This window comes from Sciurus vulgaris, assembly GCF_902686455.1.
Source record: "Sciurus vulgaris genome assembly, chromosome: 12".
Taxonomy (NCBI): domain Eukaryota; kingdom Metazoa; phylum Chordata; class Mammalia; order Rodentia; family Sciuridae; genus Sciurus; species Sciurus vulgaris.
Window position 1 is genome coordinate 54,892,943 of NC_136473.1, and position 24,403 is coordinate 54,917,345.

The window sequence follows — 24,403 nt, forward strand, 5'->3', positions numbered from 1 at the left end:
AAAATTAAGGGCTGGGATATGACTCAGTGGTTAAGCACCCCTGGGTTCAATCCTGGATACTGAAAAAAATTTAAAAAAAGAATAGCCACCATTCTTTTGCCTGAAAAGACCAGGCTGCTTTTCTTGTATAATGTCACACTGTCCAGATTTACCTGATGTTTCATTATGATTGTATTCTACTTAACACATTTGACAAGAAAACTAGCAGAGAAAATACTGTAGCCTTTGCGTTTTCACCACGTCGGGAGGCATATGGCATCAGTTTGTCGAACAGCTGACTATAACCAGTTAAGTCATTTGGATAATGTGATAGTCACCGTATTTTCCATTGCAAAGGTATGTATTCTCTTCGTAATTTAGGGAAAATGGGAGGAAGGGGATTCTTTGAATCCATATGAATATCATTTATCCACCACCCTTCTTCCAGTGGTTTTATCTTCCATGGTCCTTGCCTGAATCTATTTACCGAGGGCCACAAAGTGGTGATTACCAAATTCTCTGCCCTCACATCTACATTTAATCATTTAAGTAGCTAACTTTTTTTTCTTTTCTTTCTTTTTTGGTACTGGGAATTAAACCCTAGAGCACTCTTCCAGTGAGCAACACCCCCAGCCCTTTCTATTTTTTTTATTTTGAGACTGGGTCTCACTAAACTACCCAAGCTGATGAGATTTCTGAGATTATAGGAGTACCCAGCTTTTTGTATGTTTATTTTAACATCCTTATATATTATTACCTCATTCCTTTTGGTAATTGTATGGTATTTTATAATATGGATTTACCATAATTTATTTAACCATTCTTGATATTTAGATTATTGCAACTATAGTTAATATTCTAGAATATGTCTTTGCATTTGTACAAGTATTTCTATAGACTAGATCCAAGACGTGAAATGGTTAAGTAACTGTTATTGATTTGCACTTGTGCTTGTCTTCCTCATACCTTTACCAACACCATTAGCATTTTTAATGTTTTTCTGTACTAGTAAGATTGTTAGTTCATGTTTGTTGACCACTAATTTCTTCTGTAATTGCCCACATCTGTAGGATTTACTTTTCCTAGTTGAGGTTTTATTTACAGGTACACCTGGCTGTCTGAACTTTTGCTGACCAAATTCTGGTATTAAATATATTTGAGTAAATGTTTTATGGAATTCCTTTCTATGTACACTAGTGCTACCCTCCCTTTAAAATTGCATTGGTTCACTTTCCTAACTTGCATTCCAAATTTTGACTGTCTAAAACCAGGATCCCTGTAGGTTTACATAGAGAAGAACTCTTGAAGTCTCGTATTAATCTTTGTTAGGTGTATTAAAAATTTTTTTCCTTTTGTCTTTTGATCTTATATATATGTATAGTTTTACACAATAAAAAGTCATATGTTTTATATTAAACTGGTGTTTTACCCCTGTAAAGTTCTAGGTTTTTTGTGTTACTTATGTTGACTTTCGTTATCTTATTTTTTTTCTAATCTTTTATTGTCTTCTAGTATATGGTTATTTTTAGACACACTAGAGTCTTTTGGATATATGAAGTTCTTTGTTTTTACTCATCAATTTTGTCAACACATTTTAATAACTTATCCTTTCATTAATTCATGTTTTTACATATACAAGGATTATTTGAGGATATTCTTGCAATAGCCATATTGTTGTGGTGAATATTTTGAGATCTAATAGGAAAGTCCCTTATTCTTTGCCAAATATTTTTTATCATCATGTAATTTTATTCCCATTTAAAAGGGGAAAAAATTGACTTTTCCATTTATGCTTCCTCCTACAATATGAGAATGTGCCTTTTTCCACACCTTGGAGAAACTGGCTAGGAGTATGGAGCCAAGGTTAAGTAAGACTTGAGTAAACCTAGAAAAAATAAAGATGTGTTATCTATCCTCTAAACCAGGAGAAATCTAATAGGTTTGTAACACTGTTGAAGTGTTACCTGTTTGTTTAATGAACTGTTAACTTCTACTCTTTCTAATTTTAATCCTCTCCAGTAATTTGGAATCGTTACCTATATACATCTCCTTTCCCCTTCCACCTTCCTAGCATTTCTTTTCCTCCTCCCCTACCCCATCCAGTTTGTGTCTAGGGAAACATCATTTGTTCCTAAAGACCCAGTTTGGATAGCACCTTTTCTAAGAAATTTTCTTTATACCAGTGATATAAGAAGGTTATTCTAACCTCTGTGCTTCATATTATTTATTCTTGTACTTTATCATTGTAAAGTTTAAGCTGGACCAGGATATATGACACATGCCATAGATGATGTTGAAAAGAATAGAATAGAATATCCCTGCCTTCAGAGATAATAAAATTAAAAGCTTAGAATTATCAAAGAAAAATAAACAGAAAAGCAGAGATTATCTATTTTTTAAAATCACTAACAGATGATCTTTTATGTAAAATTTTTGCCAACCTGACCGGGTTTATATTTTATTGCTTATGTCCAAGCTTTAGATAATGTACGGGACTGAAATTGAGGCATTCACTTGGAACACAGGAAGGCCTTCCAGAGGAGATGTGACACAAGCCTTGAAGACATGCATGGGTCAAATGAATTGTTATCACGGGAGTTTCAGAGTTGTAAGGGAAGATGCTAAGAAGTGAGATTACATGCTTCCTATAATGTGTAGTTGAGTTGTAAGTGAATGGATGTTTGGAATCTTTTCTGTTTTTTGTTTTTGTTTTTTTTAGTACTGGATGAATGAATACACCTCATCTATTGGAATTGGAGTTTTTCATTCAGGAATTGAAGTATATGGCAGAGGTATGTGTACATACAGTTTAAATACTTTTTGAGCATTTTGTTTTTTAAAGGAATTGCAAAATCATAATTATAGCTTTTTTTCTTTCCTTTTAACCACTTCCACATGTTATTGCAGAAAATGGGTAAGGAGAATCTTCCCGTGTTTGTACTGTTTTGGAAAAATGCCCAAAATAGAATGTATCTGGGGAGAAAGTACTCAGAGTACAAGGGCATACATTCATTTCATCATCTTTTATTCTAAATACTACATGTTAACAAAATATTTGCCTTTTGAGATTGTTAATACCAATACTATGCTGTGATAGTTCGTTTTGCTCTAATGTATATTAGAGTCCCTAAGAAACTTTGCACTTTGAAAATAACTTGATGAAAACAGTCATCTTGGTTGGAAAAGGGTTGGTGTTAGAGAATGTTAATTTGCAATACAAATTTCCTGAGGGAATTTCAGTAATAAATTTGGTTTTGTAGACCTATAAATATGCATCTGTAAAGTCTAAAGACATTGCTGAGCAAATCCTGCTTTAGATTACATCTAGCATTTTGCTCAAGAATGATGGCCTTTGTCATAAACTCAGCCCTTTTCATTTTTGTTACCTTTATTATGCTTTATTATGATACACATGACAGGAGCTGTTCAAACCAAGCAGCTGTGTTTTCAGCAGCTTTTTCCATTGTTCTGGTTCCCACTCTTGGTGCAAGATGATCTATTCCTGATCGGGTTGTAACTAGTAACTAGTAATAATCTGCCTAAGACAGATCACATTGCCCATTTCATGAGGGTTATGATAATATACCAGTTTGAAGCATAAAGTTAACCTACAGCAGAAATGCCTTTATTAACATAGGCTAGGCAGTCTATAACCTCTAAGAATGTTATTGTGGCTTACTCAGAGTTACTCCTGAAGACTACATGTCAGCTTTAGCTAAAATAAAGGACAGACCAATTTCCTTAAATGTACCAATGTGGTACTTACACTTTTTTTTTTGGTAGTGAGGCTAGAACTCAGCCTGGTGCATTCTAAGCAGGTGCTCTAGCACTGAGCTACATCCCCAGGCCTGTCCCTTTTTTATTCCACATTAGCTGCTTCTATATGCAGTTTAGCATATTAAATCTTGGCTACAAAGATCTGCTATTTTAGCTCCATTTCACTTGAAAGGCTGCACCTACCAAATAATCCCAAGATGCAATGAGATGTTTGGACTGAAAGTTTTAATGGTTAGAATATCGCCATGTGTGCTGTTGTGGTCTGTGCATTTGTTCTATTGCTTTGTGTGACTTTCACCAAATTTGTACATGTATTCCTTTTTGACTAAAATTTAGTTCATATGCTACAGTTTTTGAAGTGCCTTCAAGTTTTGAACCACATGAACTACTGTGCAGTGGTTGATGGCATGTAGCATTTTCTCTGTTTTTCAGAGGAAGTAACTGAAGCTCAAACCTACTGAAAGTCATATCCTAACAAGTAGGATTTGAACCCAAATGTTCTTATATGCTGGCCCATTGCTTTCTTACCTGAATAATTATAGCTCCTCTTCATAAAATGGTTTAGAAATAATTAGAAACATGATTTAAAACATGTCCATGTAAACATAGCAAAACTAGGACCAAATACATTCTTGAAAGTGGATGATTGCTTCTTGTATAAAAGAATAAGTGGGTCTTGGTCTTTCGTTATCATAATTGAGAGAGTTAAATCTAGATGTGCTTTTCCTATGTCCGATCTGATTATCTACAATATCTCTATAAAATTCTATCCTTAAAAATGTAGAATTTATATTTCAGAGTTGAGTACTAAACACTTTCTCATCTACATCATTTTTTTTCTGAAAGGTCTAAATCAGAAGTAAACTTAGTACATGCCTTGTTCTTTCCTATGCTTTGTTCTAAGACCTTTTAAGATTATATTTAATAAATCTTAAGTGATGAGATTAATTTAAATATTTATTTGGAATTCTTTATATCTAAGACTTAACCACTTAAAAATCTACCTGAGAGAATAGAATTGTAGTCAGAAATTCTTCTTCCTTCCCGATTTGAAACTATTCTCTATTTTTGTTCTAGAGGAGAGTTTATATTTATGATCTGGACATACATGTAGTGTCCTCCTAGCTAAAAGATTTATTGTGCTGTGTGGGCCATGGGTGTATATGTTAATTCTGACAGCTCATTTTTGGAATGAGAGGAATTGAATTCAATGTTTCAGGTTTGATGTTTCACCCTTGACTCCAGCATAAATTGAGAGTCTTGATCCCAGAAACCATGAAAATTCAATGTCGTTAGACAGTTTCTCCACTCAAGTGTGAGTTTTAAAAGTGGCAAAACACTGACCTGACTGTCTACTTAGTTTGGCATGATGCTTTTGCAGAGAGACTGTTCACCTTTGAACAGTCACTCTCCTTTTTGTGAATACAAATAAATATAGCAATCAAGATTACCTTTGAGTATCTTTTATTATTCAAGTTTCAGATCTTTTGTGACAACTGTAATAGCTAAATGAGATGATCATGAAAGCAGCTTATGTTTAGATGTTATCATTAGCCTCATCATTTATGAAAGCTAATTGAGCATTCTGGTTAAATTTTATGTGATAAATACTAAAAATCATGAGTTTTCTCTTTGCAGAATTTGCTTATGGTGGCCATCCTTATCCTTTTTCTGGAATATTTGAAATTTCCCCAGGAAATGCTTCTGAACTAGGAGAAACATTTAAATTTAAGTAAGTAGGGAGGATAATTTTCATTACACTGTCTTAGGAACCAAAATTTGTTCTTCAGTCATGTAGAATTTGTTCTGTAGATTGAAATCTAAAAAGTTAAAATGTTTCTTTAACTTTGTTTATTTGCTGACATCATATTTATGTGTGTATTTATTTAAATTGTTATGCAAAGATGAAAATTAGTCAAATAAAGTGTCTAAAATTAGCTTCTGTTGGTTTTATTCAGGACCTACATAGGTTATTCTGTCTAGTTTTTAAATATTTGTGTCTTTGTTTAACTCAGGTTCTGCCTCAGAAAACTCCTACCCAACCATCTCTTCCCATCTCCTAAGAGGGGAAAAGAGGAAAAGTTTATTGTGGCCTACATATCACTTTAAAATACCTTCATTTTCCCAATGAAAGTAACATTATAAATTTGAAATAACTAAACAGCTGATTAGCCTGGAAACTATAATTTAGATAAAGGTTTCACATATAATGATAAACCTCAAACCTATGGATGTCTGTAATCGCAGCAGCTTGGGAGCCTGAGGCAGGAGGATCTCGAGTTCAAAGCCAGCCTTAGCAACTTAGCAAGGCCCTAGGAATTTAGTGAGACCTTGTCTCTAAATGCAATATTAAAAGGACTGGGGTTATGGCTAAGTGGTTAAGCTTAGCCCCTGGGTTCAATCCCCACTACAAAAAAAAAAAAAAGTATGGATGTGAGTGTTCTCATGAGCTTTATGAGTGGTAAACAACAATGAAAATCTAAATGCTAATAATCAAATTTCTATTCCTGAAGAGAATTACTTTTATTAATATTTAGAATCTTAGTTTCAAGAGCCTTTAAAGAAACTTGTAGACCAAGCACAATGGTGTACTCCTGTAATCCCAATGACTCAGGCAACTGAGGCAGAAGGATCGCAAGTTCAAAGCCAGCCTCAGCAAGACCCTGTCTTCAAAATTTTAAAAAGAACAAGTAATTCATTTCGCCTATCTTGAGATCCTATCTTGGATGTGACGCAGTGGTTAAGTGCCTCTGGGTTCAATCCTAATCTTCCCCCCTCCCAAAAAAAAAAAAAAAAAGAAAAGAAAAGAAACAAAATTTGTGGACTTCTGAATAGTTAACTTGCCAAGGAAAAGTAATGAAATGAGGTTATAATATAGAAATTCAGTACAGGGCTTACATACTGCAGTTGTAACTCTCTTAGCTTATCACTGAATCAAAACATTTATGTGTGGAAGGTGCTATAATGCATCTTGAATCAATTCCTTAGGTTTCCTTTTAGCAAGACGTCTTGATAATAAAATAATTTTCTAATTATTTTCAGCTTTCTCCGACACCCTAACTTGTTTCTGACTAAAGTTCTGCCTTTTATTGAATAATGTCTATTGCATTTTCCAGGGTAGTAGTTTTTGGTTGTCTTTTGTTTGGTATTTTTTATAATGTTTTTAAAAATATAGTCAAGTTTGACAGTTCATCTCATTGCAGCACAGTGGCAGATAAATTTAAAAAATTGTTTTTGAGTGAAAATATATCCAGCCCTTTGCTGGTGAGTGTAATTCAACAGAAATAATTTTAGCATGGAACTGCTTTTCTAATGACATATATTGTTTCTTAAAGAAGACAACTTGTATATTTGTATAATTAGAAAATAGTGTACTTATAAGCTTGTTGCAGAAAAGTAGGAGCTAAAATAACTGAAATTTTAAAAATATCTCATTTACCTTTAGTCTTATTAACCCTGATTTATTACTTCAATCATAACATTCCTGGAAATAAACAAGCTTTTAAATATACTTATAAATAACTGAACCTCACACAGCTGTGGTTTTTTTTTTTTTTTTTCATTTTTTTCATTTTTATCTTTTCTTTTCTTTTTGTTCTTTAAGAGAAGCTGTTGTTTTAGGAAGCACTGACTTCCTAGAAGATGATATAGAAAAAATTGTAGAAGAACTGGGAAAAGAATATAAAGGCAATGCATATCATTTGATGCATAAAAACTGCAATCACTTTTCTTCAGCTTTATCAGAGGTAACTTAAAATTTATCCTAAAAGTTCTTCAGATAAATAACAATAATTGTATACTTGCTGTCCCACTATATTCAATCTCATTTAATTTATTTTTCTGATTATCCATGTTGTATGAAACACAGTATTGTATTTCTTTCTCTTGTATGGTCTTTCCAGAGTTGGCAACTTTAGAGTTAGTACAACTTTAAATCATAATTCTTTTCATCCTTTACCATCAGTAGAGAGTATAGATAGTTGTGTCTTATTCTTACTCATTTTATTGCAATATCATGTTAGCATTCTTTTACTGTAGCACTTACCCAAGAAAAACAAAAAAGGGAAAGGTTTATTTTGGCTCATGGTTTCAGTCCATGGTAGGTCAACTCTGTGGGTTTTGGGCCTGTGGCAGCATAGCACATCATGACAGGGAACATGTGGCAGAGTGAGTTGTTTATCCCATAGTGGCTAGAGAGAGAGAAAGAGGGGGTCAGGTCCTTTACCCTCTTCAAGGACACAACCTCAGTGACCTGTTGACCTCCTACTAGGTCCCACATCTTAAAATATTCTGCCACCCAGTAGCACCTCACACTGGTTATCGAGCACATGAACCTTTGGATATTTAAGATCCAAACATAACATAACCTGAAACTTTCACTTTAAAAAAAGAAATGCCAGCCTGGGGCTGTAGCTCAGCGGCAGAGTGCTTGCCTAGCATGTGTGAGGCACTGGGTTCAATCCTTAGCACCACATAAAAATAAATATTCTGTCCATCTACAACTACAAAAAATTTAAAACAAAATGCCTAGACCTATTTCTTAGGTACTAAAATTTTGCTAAATTTCACTTGCCAAGTGAAAAATAAATAACAAAATGAGGTTATAATATATAAATTCAGTACAGGTCTTGTAATTGTGCTAAATTTTAGTTGCCAATGTGGATGTTTTCCTGACTCTTATTAACAAGTAATTCATTTCTCCTATCTTGAGATTTTATTCTGCAAACCTATGACAGGCACTTACTTGCCCTCCCAATTTTTGACTCCTAAGCAGAAGACCAAAATTAGGTAAAATTAAAGGACCATAAAGAGAAGATGGAGGGAAGAAATTTTAAAAAGATTATAAAATAATATCTAGAGAACTCAATACTACTTGAGTGGCACCCCAACTTTGACTCTTGATGCAGGGACAGCATCAAGGTACCACAGAAATTGTGGAAGGTATAAAGGAGAAAATGAGCTGCTGTTTGTGTAACCTTCTCTACAGAAATGCTTATCAGCTCCTGACCTTTTTTACTTCCCTCATGGCTTCTTCAGCATGGCTCTCTTTACAGGGTTAAAGGGGTCTGTTACTGTGCAAGCCAAAGTGTGTGTCATGAGATAGCAGTGTTACCCAGCCCCACTTATGAATATACTAATCCAAATCTTATTTTAACAAAATCCTCAGATGACTCACATGAAAATAAAAGTTTGAGAATCACCACCAGTAGTCTAGTGCTTGTATTGATAATGTAGAGGTGACCTTATTGATTTTCAGGAAAGGGAGGGCAGGTGGATCTAAGCTGCTTTTTTTTTCTTCTTCCCAGTACTAGGGATCAAACCCACAGGTGCTTCACCACTGGACTATATCTTCAGTCTTTTTATTTTAAGACAAGATTTCACTAAGTTGCTGAGGCTAGCCTCAAACTTGAAATCCTTCTGTCTCAGCCTCCTGAGTCACAGTTCTAAGCATTTTTGACCTTAGATATTACATTCTTAGGGAACACATTCAAAGATTCATAGGATGTTAAAATGGATAGAGATAATAGCATCTAATCCATTGTCCTCATAGGCAAGGAATGGGCTCTGATTAGAAAAAGACTTATGAAAGATTGTCATGGAGTACTCAGATTAGACCCTGACTTCTTATTCAAGTTAGACTTTATCATTACTTCCTCTGATTCTGATTTATTTTCTCTCCCAAATAAATTAATAACTTTATTGAGCACCTATACCACCACCTCAGCCCTAGCTTGCACCTGAAACCATATTAGGGATAGGAGCCATCTTTTTAGCCCACAGTTTTCATGTTTTTTCTCTTATGAAAGCTAAATTGTTTAAAGAAACTAAGATCCAGAAGTTAAGTGATTTCACCAAGGCCACTCAGCTTGTTTGTGGTACTTTTGAAACTAGAACTCAGATGGTAAGAGATAGAAGAAGCTATTTTAGTGAACCTCGTATATATGGAAGCAAATGAATTTAATGTTAGGTGCTCAAAAGACATGTAGTAAAACTGTGTGCTTTTACATCATTGACAGCATAGTTGAGGAGATGTGTGTCTTATAACCAGTTGCAGAGAGACAAAATCATAGGCAATTATAGTTGATTGTTTATATGTGTACTCTTATGTTGACATTGTTCCAAAAATTCTAAGCATGATCACCATTTAAATTACAATGTTAGCAGTACAGATACTTCCTGTCCACAGGGATTAGCAAACTACCATAACCTGCCAGCCAATACCAGCATACTATTTATGTTTGTGTAGCCTGTAAGCTACAGGTGGTTTTTACATTTTTCAGTCATTGACAGATCAAAACAGGGATATATAATGACACATATAGAATATGTTAAGTTCACATTTCAGTATCTATGTAGTTAACTGAAATACAACCATGTTCATTTATTTACTTGTTACCTTAACTGCTCTCAGGCTGCAATGGAGAATTGAGTAGTTAAACAAAGACTTTATGGCATAAAGCCTAGAATATGTACTGTTTGGGCCTTTACAGAAAAAGTTTGCCAACCTCTAGTCAATAACTTAGATCCATTTGAATCTAATTTATATTGGCTTAAACATAGAGGAAACATTTTATCTCCCAAAACAGGAAGTCCAGAATACTGCAGGTTTCCTGTCAATATGGTCACTGTCTCAGTAGTGTGTCATGAGGGCCCTAATGTCTTTCTTTTCATCTCTCTAAGCTGCGATCTCTGCTTTCAGTCTATGGTTCCCCTTACAGTTTTCAGATAGCCCTAACAATATTAGGCGCAACATCCAGAGAATGAAGAAAACTCTATCCCCCTTTGGTTCTTCCTTAGTAACAGTGAAACTTTTTCCCAGGACCCCACTTATTCTCCCCTTCCAAAACAGGCCATATTTCCTGGAATTGGGGCAAATGACCAATTCTAAAACAGTCACTAGCATTATCACAACTAAATGCCACTGATCTAATCTAAATATCTTACCTTTATATACATATAAAAATAGAATAGTATAATAATGAGTCCTATGTGCCTGTTACTTGTTCAAAAATTATTACTTCACGGCTAACCATGTTTCCTCTATAAGCCCCTACTCCAGAATACCAGGACCATTCCCCAGATGTTCAGAAAAATCACAAATATTTTATTTCAGTTATAAATATTCACTTTGTAGCTCTCTAAAAGATGACTGTTTTTAACATGATCACAATTTTGTCAGACCTAAAAAAAAATCAGTGTTCATTCCTTAATACTATCCAATTATACAGTGTTCAAATTTCCCTAATTGTCATAATTTTTTAATAGTTAAGTTTGAATCAGAATCTAAACAAAGTTCATTCAACTGGACCATGAGTGAGGTACAGTCCACATAGAAAAAACAGGATAGATGGTTGTTTCTTTCCCTTTTATTTACTAGTTTTCAAAAAATAAGTTTGGAAGGGAAGGGAAAGAAGTACCAGGAACTGAAATGGAGCAAATTTTATTCTGTACCTGTCTGATTACATTAAAATGAACTCCACCATTATCTGTAACTACAATGCACTAATAAAAAAATTAATAAAATAAAAGTGGGGGGAAAAATCAGTTCCTATGCAGGAGTGAGTTAACATCCCAGACTACTCTGCTTAGAAAAGCCTGCCTGTAATGTTGACCCCCAACCTAGCATATGAGAACTTGAATTTCAGGAGGGTTCTGTTTCTAGAACAGTAGAAGTGGCCCCACTGTGCCTAAACTGTTTATACAAATCACTTGGTTTATGTTATGTACCTGCCTTTTGTTTACAAAACTGGAATTTTGGTACCAGCTTAGCAAAGTATATGACCAGGACCCTACAAAAACCTTAGGCTCTAGTCTGGAGGAGGGAACAAAGAACCAAACATATCACCTGGGCTGGTGGTACACACCTGTAATCCCAGTTACTCAAGAGACTGAGGCAAAAAGATCACAAGTCCTGGGCCTGCCTTTGCAATTTAGCAAGACCTTGGAGTAGAGTGTCCCTGAGTTCAGTTCCCAATACCAAAAAAAGGGGCATGCTACTAGCAGTAGCTAGTAGCAGCCTAGCTACTGCTGAGGTACACACACACACACACACACACACATACACACTCACACTTCATCCAGAATTTCCCAAAGCAGCTATAATGTTAAACCTGTAAATACTAAATTTACTGCTAGGGGATTTGAATACATTTGCAATTTAAGAAAAAAAAAAAAGGAAGATTTTTTTTTAATGGCTTTGTATTTTGTGGTTTATTGCAGTGTGAATATATGATAGAAATTAATGTAAAATGTTTCATGCTTGTAATTTTACAAAAAAGAAAAATTGTCTCAACCAAGGAATGCTGCAAAGAAAAAGTGTTAGTAGGACAACTTCCTTGCTTTTAATGCTGTAGAGTGGATGGAAGTTAAATTCTTTGAATATTAAAAGCAAAAAATGTCTGCATAACTGATGATTTTTACTGTTTTTTTTTTTGTTGTTGTTGTTGTCATTCTTTTGTTTTTCTTTGTTTTGTTTTGTTTACCTATTGGAGCCTCTGGGAAAAGAGAGAACATGAAAAGAGGGACTCTCCAGGTGAAAAATATTGTTATTAAAAGTTTTTAAAAGCAGTTGTCAGTTGCTAATAAACTTATGAAATCTGACAGTGATTGACCAGCTCAATGTGCCTATTTTTGAGTAGATTTTAGAAAGGGCTTAGAAAAACCTTGTTTATCACTTGAACTTGGAAACCTGGCTGCCTGGCCCTTTAGCATCTTTTGTCAGCCTTTTTGTTCATTTATTTGGTATCCTGAATTCACAGATCCTAATTGCCTGGACTTGGTTCTTAAACTGAAACCCGACATTGACTGTTATACTGTTTTGGCCTCAGCACAAGCTGAGGTAAACTGAAAGGTACAGACTCAGGGAACAAGACTTCTACTTGGAAATCATTGTAGATTTAGAACACCCATATGTGAGGCTCTAACCGATAAAAACATGAATGTTGATGAACCATCTGGGATACTTGCAGGTGTCCACAGGAAAGGGCTTCCCTGGTGAAATCAAGCTGTTAATCAGCTCAGTATTTCCAGTACCAGGAACTAATTACATTCCTGACTTTTGATTACTGCCCAAAGTTACAAAGAGTGGGGAAAGCCCACGTCACCAGAACTGTGACCCCCGTACCCACTCCTAACATGGATATTTCACTGCAGTCTAATCTGAGGACTTTCTAGATTAATTGCAGTTTGCAACCGTGGACTGATAGCCTAGCTTTCTTCCTTCCCCTTTACCTTTCTCCTGGTACGTATACCTTAGTCAGGTCATTACTAAATGCAGCTGTCCCCAGAAATGGAATGATTTTCTATTGGCTACTCAGTAGATAAATGATCAGGATGAAAGTGGAGCAGATGATTCTATAAACCCATTTTGAAATTTTCTGAAAATTCAGGATTTAATTCTGACCTATCCTTAATACGATAGATACATCTTTTCTGGTTGTTATGTAAAAATATTTTCGTACAAAAACTTTTGCCCCTATAGTACGTCCCTTCCAGACAAAAGGTCTCAAAGTAGGGGACCATTTTTAAGATGTGAAGTTATGATTGCTAAACGATGCATACTGATTTTTGCAACAACATCAAAAGACAAAACTCTGGTGTGTGGGGAAGCTCTAAGGAAGAAGACTTGTCTTTCAATACTGAGTCTGTCTTTCAGTACTGCTTTTTCCTAAAGAAAACCTTCCCATGCTGCCTTTATAAGTTTTGCATGCATTTTGAATTCATACAGGATGCTGCGACTGTGCTCATACCTCAGTGCTAACTGCAAGACAGCAGGGTGGCCTCAGCTCCTGCACTTCCCACACAACTCCTATACATGTCATCCACACTCAGGAGGGTATTAATCTAACAGATGGAACTGGAACTCACTGCCTTTGAGTAATCCATCTGAAACAAAGATTCAGTCAGTGTATTTCTATCAGAAACAGACTCAACCAATTTTTCAATTGGATTGGAAACCCAGAGGCTCCTCTAGACTTTACCCCATGTTCCTTTTCCCTTGCTAATTTTGTTTTATATCCTTTTACATTCTTTCACTGTAATAAGGTATAGATGTAAATATAACTACATACCAAATCCTAAGTCCTCTTAGCACATCATCAAAACTAAAGGTATTTTTAGGAACCCATGACACAAATTCCCTCCCTAGAACTTTTCAAAGGTTACCAATATTTTTTCTATTTTGAAAATTAAGTATCATAAATTTCCCTTCCTCCCAGATTTAAAAGTGCTTTATGTGTTTTAGTTCAGTGCAGTTATTATTCTTGACTCATCTTTGATCAGTGGGAGTCTCTTTGAGTTTGCTCCTAAGTCTTTTGATTTGTTCTAAATAATCTTTGATTGCCTTTTTGTTTTCTAATATGACAAGATATCCCAGGATTATTTCTAATGAAAAATATTTAGAAACTTTAATCTTGGTTGCTCGTTACTACTAAATTGCTAATGGGTTCTTGGTTTCCTTTTTCCCCTAGTAGACAGAGCTAGGACTTTTTGTAGTCATGGTAATGTTTTTACCACAAATTCAGGCTATAGGATTTTAACTTAACCTAATCAATACTATATCTGTGTGTTTTCTATCTCAAGTCAAAAAAATCCCAGTTGTCAGCAACAGCACCATAATTACTCATTTTGTTTTATCCTTCCATACCTAGAACAACTTTAGAATAATAGCATCACCACTGCAACCAACAGCAATATAATTACTAGAAAGGTGTAGATTTTTGGAGTCTGTTCAGTCCTTAAGAGTATAACGCATAACTTAATAAAGACATACAAATTTGTGTGTTTCACATGAACTAAAATCATTTCTCTCTGTGTAGTTTTACCAACTCAGTACACAGTTTAAGCTCCTTTGTTTTTTTTTTTGTTGTTGTTGTTGTTTGTTTCCAGATCAAACCCAAGACTTCACACATGCTAGGCAAGTGCTTTATCAGTTTTTCAATTTAATTTTGTTTTATATAAATTCTTTCCATGGTTCCAGTGTCAAATCTGAAAAATGTAGTAGTATATTCATGGAAATCTATCTTCCATTCCACTCCCCTGTACCCTTCTTTGACTTTTAGAACTATAAGAAATTTAATTTGTGATATTTTAATCTACCAAGTTTATGTAATTTGTTAAAGCAACCATAGGGAGCTAGTACAGATGTCAGTACCTAAAAGTATAGGGTGCTACAATAAAAATACCAAAAACAGTACAGATGATGTTAGAATTATTAGGTGAGATATCAAGCCTGGAGTTTGAGGTGTTTGACAGAAAAAGCCTAGCCTGGATTAACCTTGAACAGACTATTAATAGAAACTTGGATATTAAAGGTGCTGCTAGTCAGGCCTCAGAAGGAAATGAGGAATACCCTGGACAAAGGGTATCCTTGTTACATGGTGGCAGAAAGCTTAGCTGAATTATGCCTTTCAGTTATATGGAAAGCAGAACTTGTTAGCAGTAAACTTAGATGTTTAACTGAGATTTCCAAACAAAGTATAGAAGTGCCACCTGCTTTCTTTTTGATGCTTACAGTAAACGATGAAAAGATTGATAAGTTGGAAGAACTGTTAAACAAATAAAGGAATCATTACTTGATGATTTGGGAATCCTCAGCCTATGCAGGTTGCAAAAGATGCTAAAATCTAGAGCTTTACTGTTAGGAAAGCATGCTATAGAAAGAAGTCTAAGGTTGTGACTTGAACTACCTTTGCAATTGCTGAAGAGATTAAATGTGTGATTCTGGATCGTTTCAACCATCTCAGCGGAAACCAAAAATGGAGATGGATTATCCAGAAAAGATCTGTGGAGGGTCTCTCTTGTCTAATAGAGTGATCACATGACATAAACAAGAGACCCGTCGGTCACAGTGGTGCATACCCTTAATCCCAGCAGCTCAGGAGGATCACAAGTTCAAAGCCAACCTCAGCAACTTAGGCCCTGAACAACTTAGTGATCTCAAAATAATAAATTAATTAAAAGATCTGGGGATGTGGCTCAGTGTTTAAGCACCCCTGGGTTCAATCCCTGGTCCCCCCCTCCAAAAAAAAAAAAAAAAAAAAATACACAGGAGACTCATTTCATTTTTTTAGAATATTATATTAGCAGGAACACTGATGCCTTGGACTGAAAGTGCAGAGAGAGGACAAAATAAGAACAAGACTCTGAGTCTCTGAAAATTCTACAGACAGAAAATAGAGTGGAGGAAGTATGACTCCAGGGACAGACTCAAGGGCCCAAAGGTCAGAGTGAGAAACCTGGTGGAGGCCAGGTGCAGTGGTACACTCCTGTGATCTCAGCAGCTCACGAGGCTGAGGCAGGAGGATCACAGGTTCAAAGCTAGCCTCAGCAAAAAGCGAGGCACTAAGCAACTCAGTGAGACCCTGTCTCTAAATAAAATATAAAAAATAGGGCTGGGGATGTGACTCAGTGATGGAGTGCAATCCCCAGTACCAAAAAGAAAAGAAAAGAAAAAGAAACCTGATGGAGGTTACCCAGTTGAACTTCAGAATTGCTTAGGACTAATGACTCCTTTCTTCCATTTTCTCTCTTCTTGATTTAGAATGTCAATGAATGTTATTCTGTCACATCATTATGTTTATATATGATGGGAGTGTCATATTCACAGCCTTCTCTCCACTTTGCCTTTTTTTTAACTCAGCAATACAATAATACTCCATTATCCAAGGGAGATACATTCCCAGACCCCCAGTGCATGCCTGGAACCACAGATAGTACCAAACCCTATAGTGTTTTTCCATATGATAAAGTTTGATTTATAAGTTAGGCATAGTAAGAGATTGACAATACTAATAAAATAGAAAAATTAGAATAATATACTATAATAAAAGTTAGGTAAACATGGTTTCTGTCTTGAAAAACTCAAGACACATGTTCATATTTTCAGACCTCAGTTGACCACAAGTAACTAAAACTACAGAAAGTGAAACTATGGATAAGGGAGGACTCCTATACATCCTAGAATTCATTTTGCAGCATTACATAGAGAAATTTCTCAATTTTTTTTCAGCTTAATAGTCCTATATGGATTTACCATAATTTATACAACCAGTTTCCCATTAATGTTACTTGGATTATTTTTATAGTCTTTTTTGCTATTACAGAAAGTGCTATAATGAATATCTCTATGCTTGCCTCCTTATTTTTGGCAGCATATCTCTGAAATAGATTCCTAGAAAAGAGCTTGCTGAATTGAAGCTTAAAAGTAAAAGTGGTTATGTTGTTTAAACCAAATACTCTTTGAAGGCTAGCCATAGTAAGAAGTACATTTTAAATTATGACTCAATTTATACACACATGCATTTCGTATAACTAAGACAAATGTCATTTACCATACTATCAACAATTTCAATTTTGTTTTAATAATTTAGGTTGCAATGCTAAGTGACCTACTAATAAGTCTTGACTCAAAGTTTTTAAAACTTTGACCCACATGTTGTCACACTTTTTTTAAAGAGCTACATAGTAAATATTTTAGATTTGTGGATAAACTATTCATGATTTCAACTCTGCCTCTGCCTTTGTAGTCCAAGAGTCATACGCAGTACCTAAATGAGTAGACATGGCTATTCCAATAAAATTTCATCTATGAAAATAGGTAGCTGTATATTACGTAACTGTTCTAGGCTAATAAAGCCAAGGATTAAGATGAAGTCAGCTTTGCCGGTAACACATTGAAAAATATGGAGGAGGGTAGACAGCTGAATAAAATTAGCACTCAGAAAAAAGAATAGTGAGGGAAATGGCTGTTGAATAGTTAGCAGTGGCTAACACATTAAGTATTCATAGTTGCTACTTACTCAGTTAATCTCCAAATATGTAGATATCCCTAAATACCTTTCAGGTTTGCCAGTGCTTATATGAGTAGATAGATGTCACAAGACCCTGGTTTTAATCCCTAGGATCACATAAAAAAAGAGTAGACAGGAATGGTATCATACAAGGTTGTTGCCCCTTTTCTCCCAGATCCAGTTCATGTACACGTTCTTTTGACATTTTAAATACCGTCTGCCTCTCTTACTCTCAGGAACTGGAATGGGTGTTAGATAATCAAAAATGATCAGAACACATTCCCTTCCCTCAAGTGAAACCATCTCACCTTCCCTGTGGTTAAGACAGAAATATAGTATTCAAAATACATGTAGTGACCATGAAGGGGTACAGCTAAATCTTTGCATAATTACAGATGCCAACTTTTTTTTTTTTTTTAAGTTTTAACTCATTTTTTGGACATAGACATTTGAAACCCTTTCCAAGGTCATTAATGAAAGATACACATATATTTAAGATGGCACTTTCAGATCACATGGTCATAATCTTTGTCATGACTGGAGGCAAAAGCACCAAAGTGGGAGTGGAGCAGGGACTCAATTAGAGTGCAAGAGGGAGAGGATAATAAAAAGTAAATTTAGTATTATAAAAGACTTAGTTCTTACTGTTTGAAATGAGGGGAAAGGACTCAGAAACATTGAGGACAAGAGAAGAATGATAAATGAACAAATAGATGTAGCACATGTAGCTGAAAGAGATTCCTCCTGATGCCAGTTTCTCCCCTACTAGAGCCTTAGGCCAAGTTTGGCCAGACTTCCATGCCTTGTTCTGACCATAGTCGTCTTTGTGAACTAATATGAGCATCCTCGAAACAAGTGAGTCAGGCACAGAAGTAAAGGGGCCAGGAAAAATGAAGTGATACAGACTGGAGCAAAGTAGAAAAGAATCTATGAAAAAGGAAAATCGACAGGAAAATACCCAAGATTAACTCATCCGACTGCCTAGGGTTTTTATTGCTCTAATAATATCTTGTATTAAGAAGCATCTCCCGTGTTGTTCAAAGTGCTTTTACATGTGTCTCAAAAGAAGTTCAAGGATCAAAGAAAGGAAGAAGCCAAGTGGAATTAGCTTGATTTTACAGATGTAAAAGTCAAGCAGCTTGACAAGAATCTTCAGAAAGGAAGGAATGGAGCTGACAGAAGGGACCCCAGGCTCCTTATTATCAAAAGCCAGGAGTGACAGCACTGAAGGCTGGTCTGCAGTGGCTTTACTGTACATCCACCTTCCTCCTGTCCTCCACTTCCTTGGCAGTGGACCAGATAGCCTTGACCTCTCTTACCTAATACAGAACTCTTTCTCCTCTGTAGATTCTTTGTGGGAAAGAGATTCCTCGCTGGATCAATCGACTTGCCTACTTCAGCTCCTGTATACCCTTTCTACAGAGTTGCCTCCCAAAGGAGTGGCTCACTCCTGCAGCCCTGCAGTCTAGTGTCAGCCAAGAGCTCCAGGATGAACTGGAAGAAGCAGAGGATGCTGCAGCATCCGCTGCCATGGCAAGTGCTACAGCAGGCTCCAGACCCGGGCGCCACACCAAGCTATAAATGTCTCCAAAGTCACCCCTTCAGAACTGTCTCTGGCAGTTGAATATCACTAGAGAAAAGTAAACAGAATAAACATCCTTTGGATATTTTGTATGCAAAGATGGCTCTCCCCCAAATCCCAGTTTTTCAACTCAGGATTATATTTGTAATCAAAAACAAATCACTTGGCGCAGGAGGGAGAACTTTGTATGAAGCTGCCCTCGGTTTTTTTTACCCACTTGTAAATTTGGAGTTACTTCTTGTTTTATACAAGCTCTGTTAAGTTACGTTTACAGTATTTTGTATCGCTGTTTACAAATCTTGCATGGACTTCTGCCACCGTGAAAGAAGAAAATCTTCGTCTTCAAAAATTAGGCAGGTAATCTTTGTACACTTCCTGATAATTGTCAGAGCTACGGCATAAATTTTAGGCACACAAAAAGGTACTTACATAATTAGTTACCTTCACCTGCTTAAAAATTGTCTTCTACATTTGTATTTGTTTTGTTAACATTTTTGGCACCAGGATGCAGAGAACCAAACTGGCCTAATATGAAGGAGCACATACAGCCCTGAGGGCTCAGGACCCTGGGTCAGTTCCTCTTTACACTCCTCCCACTCTGAGTAGCACAGCTCCCAAGGTGCCCAGGGAACCATTGGTTTCATCCCAAATATCTGTCCCACCTGAGCAGGGTGGTATTCTTGTATCTGTCTGGCTTTGATGCCTCTGATTCTATAATTAAGATGTTTTTTGTTGAAGACAGTCGTCTTGTAACTGACGAGTGTTTTTGCACATGTGGTGGGGGAGGGACTTCATTTTTATTTTAATACATTATAATTTTCCTCCCCACACAGGATTTTGTTGATGGGGTAGGAATATCCTAATTGGTAGCCTTCTGAGTAGCAGTATGAGTTGACATTCAACTGCTCTTAACTATTCAGGCCGCCTTTTATACTAGACCTTGAAAACTAGAATCTAAAGAAACACACCCCAAAAAGGTAATTCTTTGATATTTCATACTTTTTTATGTACCATATCAGAAAGGGTATGTCAGAGTTTGTTAGTTTGTCTTGGGAGTAGTTTCACCTCATAGAATGTCTGTTCTCATTGATCTCTTATTGAAATCATATTTGTGTGTCTCAAATTTATCTTTCTATGTTCCTTCAAATGTCCGTCTCTTACCTAACATACTCTAAGAAGAAAATTGTTGCCACAGACAAATCCTCATTAGCAAGGAAGAGCTGTCTGCTTGAGTCTACTCCCAGTTTGACCCTTGGATGTAAGAAGCAAGTCATTACATGTCAAATTCAATTTTTCTGCCTTAAGAATGAATGTCCTACATAAAATATTGGATGTAGTATATAAATGATCCAAGGCAGTGACTTCACCTTTATATATATTGTTAGTTTTGAAGTTATTTACATTTATTTAAACTTCTAGATTTGATTATTTACTGTTGCTCTGTGTGACAATACATATCGTTCGGTAAACTACATTTTTAACTTTTACATAAGCTGATTTTGATTGATTTTTACCAACTTAATTAAGCACACCCTCTTAATAGGGAAAATAAACCTTGGGTTATAAGCATTGACCTGAGGAAAATGAAGCCACTCTATGCTTTTGACTGTTCTGTTTCCAGAGAGGAAAGCCTTTACAAATTACTCTCAGTTCTTTAGGGAACAGAGCACCTCTTTCAGAGATGTCATAGAAAGAAGGAATATATGATCTTTATGAACTGTTGACTTGAAAAAACATTAAAACTCTAACAGGAAGTTGTTCACTGAAAGAAGAATTCTAGTACCAAAACCCAGGTTAATAGTAAATGTTTGATGCAGTTGGCTTGGGATTTTTATATTAATGTGGATTAGAGTTTTTCTAATCTATTCAAATATACATGTTTTAATCCTGGTCTACTGACCCGCAGAACTAGCCATTAGTTAGATACTTCTTGGTGAATAGACAGAACATCCCATTTGTGCTTATCCACACTTCAGCAACACAGCACACAAATGACTTTATTGTTATTTTGTCATATTTACTTTTATCTGCAGCATTTGGAGTTTTAAAATAGTATAAAGGGTCTTTGTAGAAATAGTGACCTTGGGCCAAATTATCAGCAGATAAAGTTCTGGACCTGAGATTCCTTGCAATCTAATTGTACTTAAGTTTGAGAAAAAGAAATACGTTACTTCAGAAAAATCTCTGAGAGTCCTTCTCCACAGTTTAAATTGAGAATGGATTTAATTAACCCACTTTTCCTTGCCCTTAGAGGAAATGAATCGTGTTCTCAACCTGATCTCTAAGAAAATATCCCATGTCAAAAATCTAGTCATTAATATATGTGTGATCAAGTTAGTGGGATATACTTTTTATTGTAACCAAGTGAAATATATCTCTCCTGGTGGGTTGGACAGTAATAGTGTTAGGTCAAAAGTTTCTGGTTTCTGCTGTTTGTTTTAAATACCCTGGGGGTTCTTTAACCCTAAGAAGGGAGCATCAGCTTTGGAAATTGTGACTTGTGGAAGTGTAGAAGGCGGTGTACAATCTTAGAACGCCTCCACTCGACGCCTGAACTCCAGCCAACTATTGCTCTGACCCTCAGCAATAGCATAAGTTACCCATCACCAGCATTTGTACAGAGCAGGGAATTCTGGTTTTAGTTAATTGATAGCATTGTGTGTTTGGGGAGATTCGGCACCACAGACAGCTGCAGGACTATTTCCATGGCTTCTTCCATCACAAAACGGGTAGAAACACATTCACTGCTTCAGGGTTCTAATCTGTATGTCTTCTTATGGCTCCATTTCTGTAAGATACCCTTTAATTTTGATACATGCTATATTTTCTTTAAATGACTAAGTTTAAAAGATTTCAGATTTATTCAGCAAGTTGGCCATACTGCATTGTATCCTCTTTTCTTCGGTATGTTTTGAGAATGCAGCTCAGTTGTTAGACTTTCATTGTCTACTCAGTCCGTACACATACATCTTCACTATCAAAAGGTGTTACAGCTGTCAAAGAATCTTCATTCGCCTGAAGATAATTTCTTGTGAAGTTGAATGCAAATGTACTGTCATTCATAGTGTTTATATAAAAATACCAGGAATCTTCACTTTTGCTACCTTGATATAGCATTGGGCTATCATGTTACAACATTGAAATACATCAATTTATTAAAAAATACTTTTGTAAGAAATGTTTTAGTGTGCTTTCTTACCTACAGGAGACTACACTGTTGTGTATTTGTGTTGGGGATGAAGTGGGGAGTTATTTCTAAAGTGCAAGAATCCCATCTACTCTACAGGAGCATGGCCAGCCCCTCTCCATCACATCTTCCTCCTATAGTCACAGGGAGTTTCACTCACATGTATTCCTCTTGCACTCACTCAAGCCCATGGGTCAACACCCTAGCTCTCAAAGAGCCATCACCACACCTGCTCACAGGCCACAGGTGTCAGCCCAGACTTGTGAGGAGTGGAGGCAGGTGGGCAGGCGGGGACTCCTCAAGAGTGCAAGGAGAGACCTGCAGAGGAATAGCCCTACACACTCACCGTCTTAAAGCAGCAGTTAAGTAGGAGCCTGGGTGACTGGGTTCCTTATTTCCCATGAACCTGTTCTGCTTGGCCCCTTCAACCTGACCCTTTTCCTTTCAGCCCCACTAATGTTTTTGTACTAGCTCTTTTCGCTAGTTTAAAAACTTCCTTTGAAATAAGTTAAGTAAACAAATAGCAGTCTTTTGTGGTCAGTGCTCACCCACTCCTTGCTAGGTAAGAATGATCTACAACTCTCTTCTCACCTCAAGAACAAAAACTGAAGGAAACCCCTAGTCTAATAAAGTTTTTTAAAAGACTGCAATAAGAAGGTTACCAACTCAGATCTGCTAAAGCAACTTCAGAATCTTGCCTTCAGAAATGATGTCAAGTATATTGGGGAACAGCAGCCTTCCCCCGCCCCCATTATTATCTGTTCCTGAAGCTTTTCCTATCACCCTGGTATCAACTTTGTTTGAACCTTGCAGAAGTCTGTACTAATGAAGATTAATGGCTTCTTGCTATACTTTGCAAAAGGTAAATTAGTGACAACTACTTAATTCTTTGTGGAATCAAAATCCACAGAAATACTGAGCCTTCTCAAATCTGTCCCTTTAATCCCCTCCCCAAAGGAAAAGTCTTCCCAAGGAGATCATAACTTCAAACTACACTGGGAGTTCATTACACTCCTCCCATCAAGGCCAAAGGGAATGTTAAAGAAATTTTAGGAAGCTCCTCTACAGGCATTCATTTCCCAGAGACCAGATGAGTCTGCCTGTACTCTGGTGCCCTGTCATGATCTGGGAAGGTTTCATGGTCCCAGTAAAAACTTACCCACTCCCAGGACTGCCGTCTTTAAGCTCCCTGACAGCTGACCCCCTTTTTCAGGAACAGTTACCTGGTTCTATGTAGATTCACTCCTGGCTCCTTCGTGGGCCTCATTTGGGAAGTCATTGGCTGCCATACTGTTTCTATCACAACCCAAACTTCCAGGTGCTCTCTGGGATTTAGTACCTGGAAAACCTTCAGGTGCAGAAGCCACAGCCATATACTAGGTGGGCTGTCTTAGAGGCCTATAAATGTGTGGACTCAGGAGTAAAATCCATCACAAAGCTAGACTCCTCAAGTGGCATGAGTGAGACCTGCTTTGCTCTCTCTGCACAGGAAGACTACTTTATAGGAATAAAGAACAAATCAGGAAAAGTAATTTGGTCTAGGTACCATCGAATATCCAAACAGACTGGGGCTTTTGGATTCCAAAGCTAGGAGATTGTCTTAAGAGAGCCAGGGCTTCCAGGCTTGCTCTAACAAAGGTAGAAGAAAACGTGTGTCTTCCTCTTCTGCCAGATCAGTGAGTGGGTGCCACAGAAATGCCTTGGCATTTCATAATCTACAAAAACCTGTTGTCCCCACAAGTATAGAAAGATCATCACCTCAAGCTTAGAAACAGCGGGTTTTGAAGACAAAACAAAGGGGGAAAAAAGGTCTTATTCTGCTATCTATGTGTTTGGGGCTTTGCTGGTTACTTCATATACATTATTTAATTGGTACAACAGCTTCTGACATTATCACTGCTTTACACAAAGAAAATTGGAGATTATTTGCACAAGACCACATAGAAGGCATAGAAACCTAGCAATTCTAAAGCTTTACATTCAAACATGCTGCTTTTTCAAAATGGAAACACCCACTGCAAGCCTGCTGAATGAGAATCAGCATCTTTGCAAGATCCCTGAGTTATTCGTGTGTACATAATCTAAGCA

The 24,403-nt window shown here is 36.5% G+C and overlaps 1 protein-coding gene across 3 annotated transcripts in view; it reads left to right on the forward strand.

Annotated features, from left to right (window-relative positions):
• DESI2 (desumoylating isopeptidase 2) overlaps positions 1-21,287 on the forward strand; it is a 48,353-nt gene extending 27,066 nt beyond the window's left edge. The window contains exons 2-6 of one of the 3 annotated variants that reach the window (XM_079107965.1): positions 2,456-2,607; positions 2,699-2,771; positions 5,395-5,488; positions 7,361-7,502; positions 18,894-21,287. In XM_079107965.1, coding sequence (XP_078964091.1) covers positions 2,705-2,771; positions 5,395-5,488; positions 7,361-7,502; positions 18,894-19,127 — 537 coding nt within the window. In that variant the 5' untranslated portion in view covers positions 2,456-2,607; positions 2,699-2,704 and the 3' untranslated portion in view covers positions 19,128-21,287. The remainder of the gene's footprint in view (positions 1-2,455; positions 2,608-2,698; positions 2,772-5,394; positions 5,489-7,360; positions 7,503-18,893) is intronic. The other 2 variants (XM_079107964.1, XM_079107966.1) reach the window with 2 other exon arrangements.
• The last annotated feature ends 3,116 nt before the right edge of the window (positions 21,288-24,403 follow it).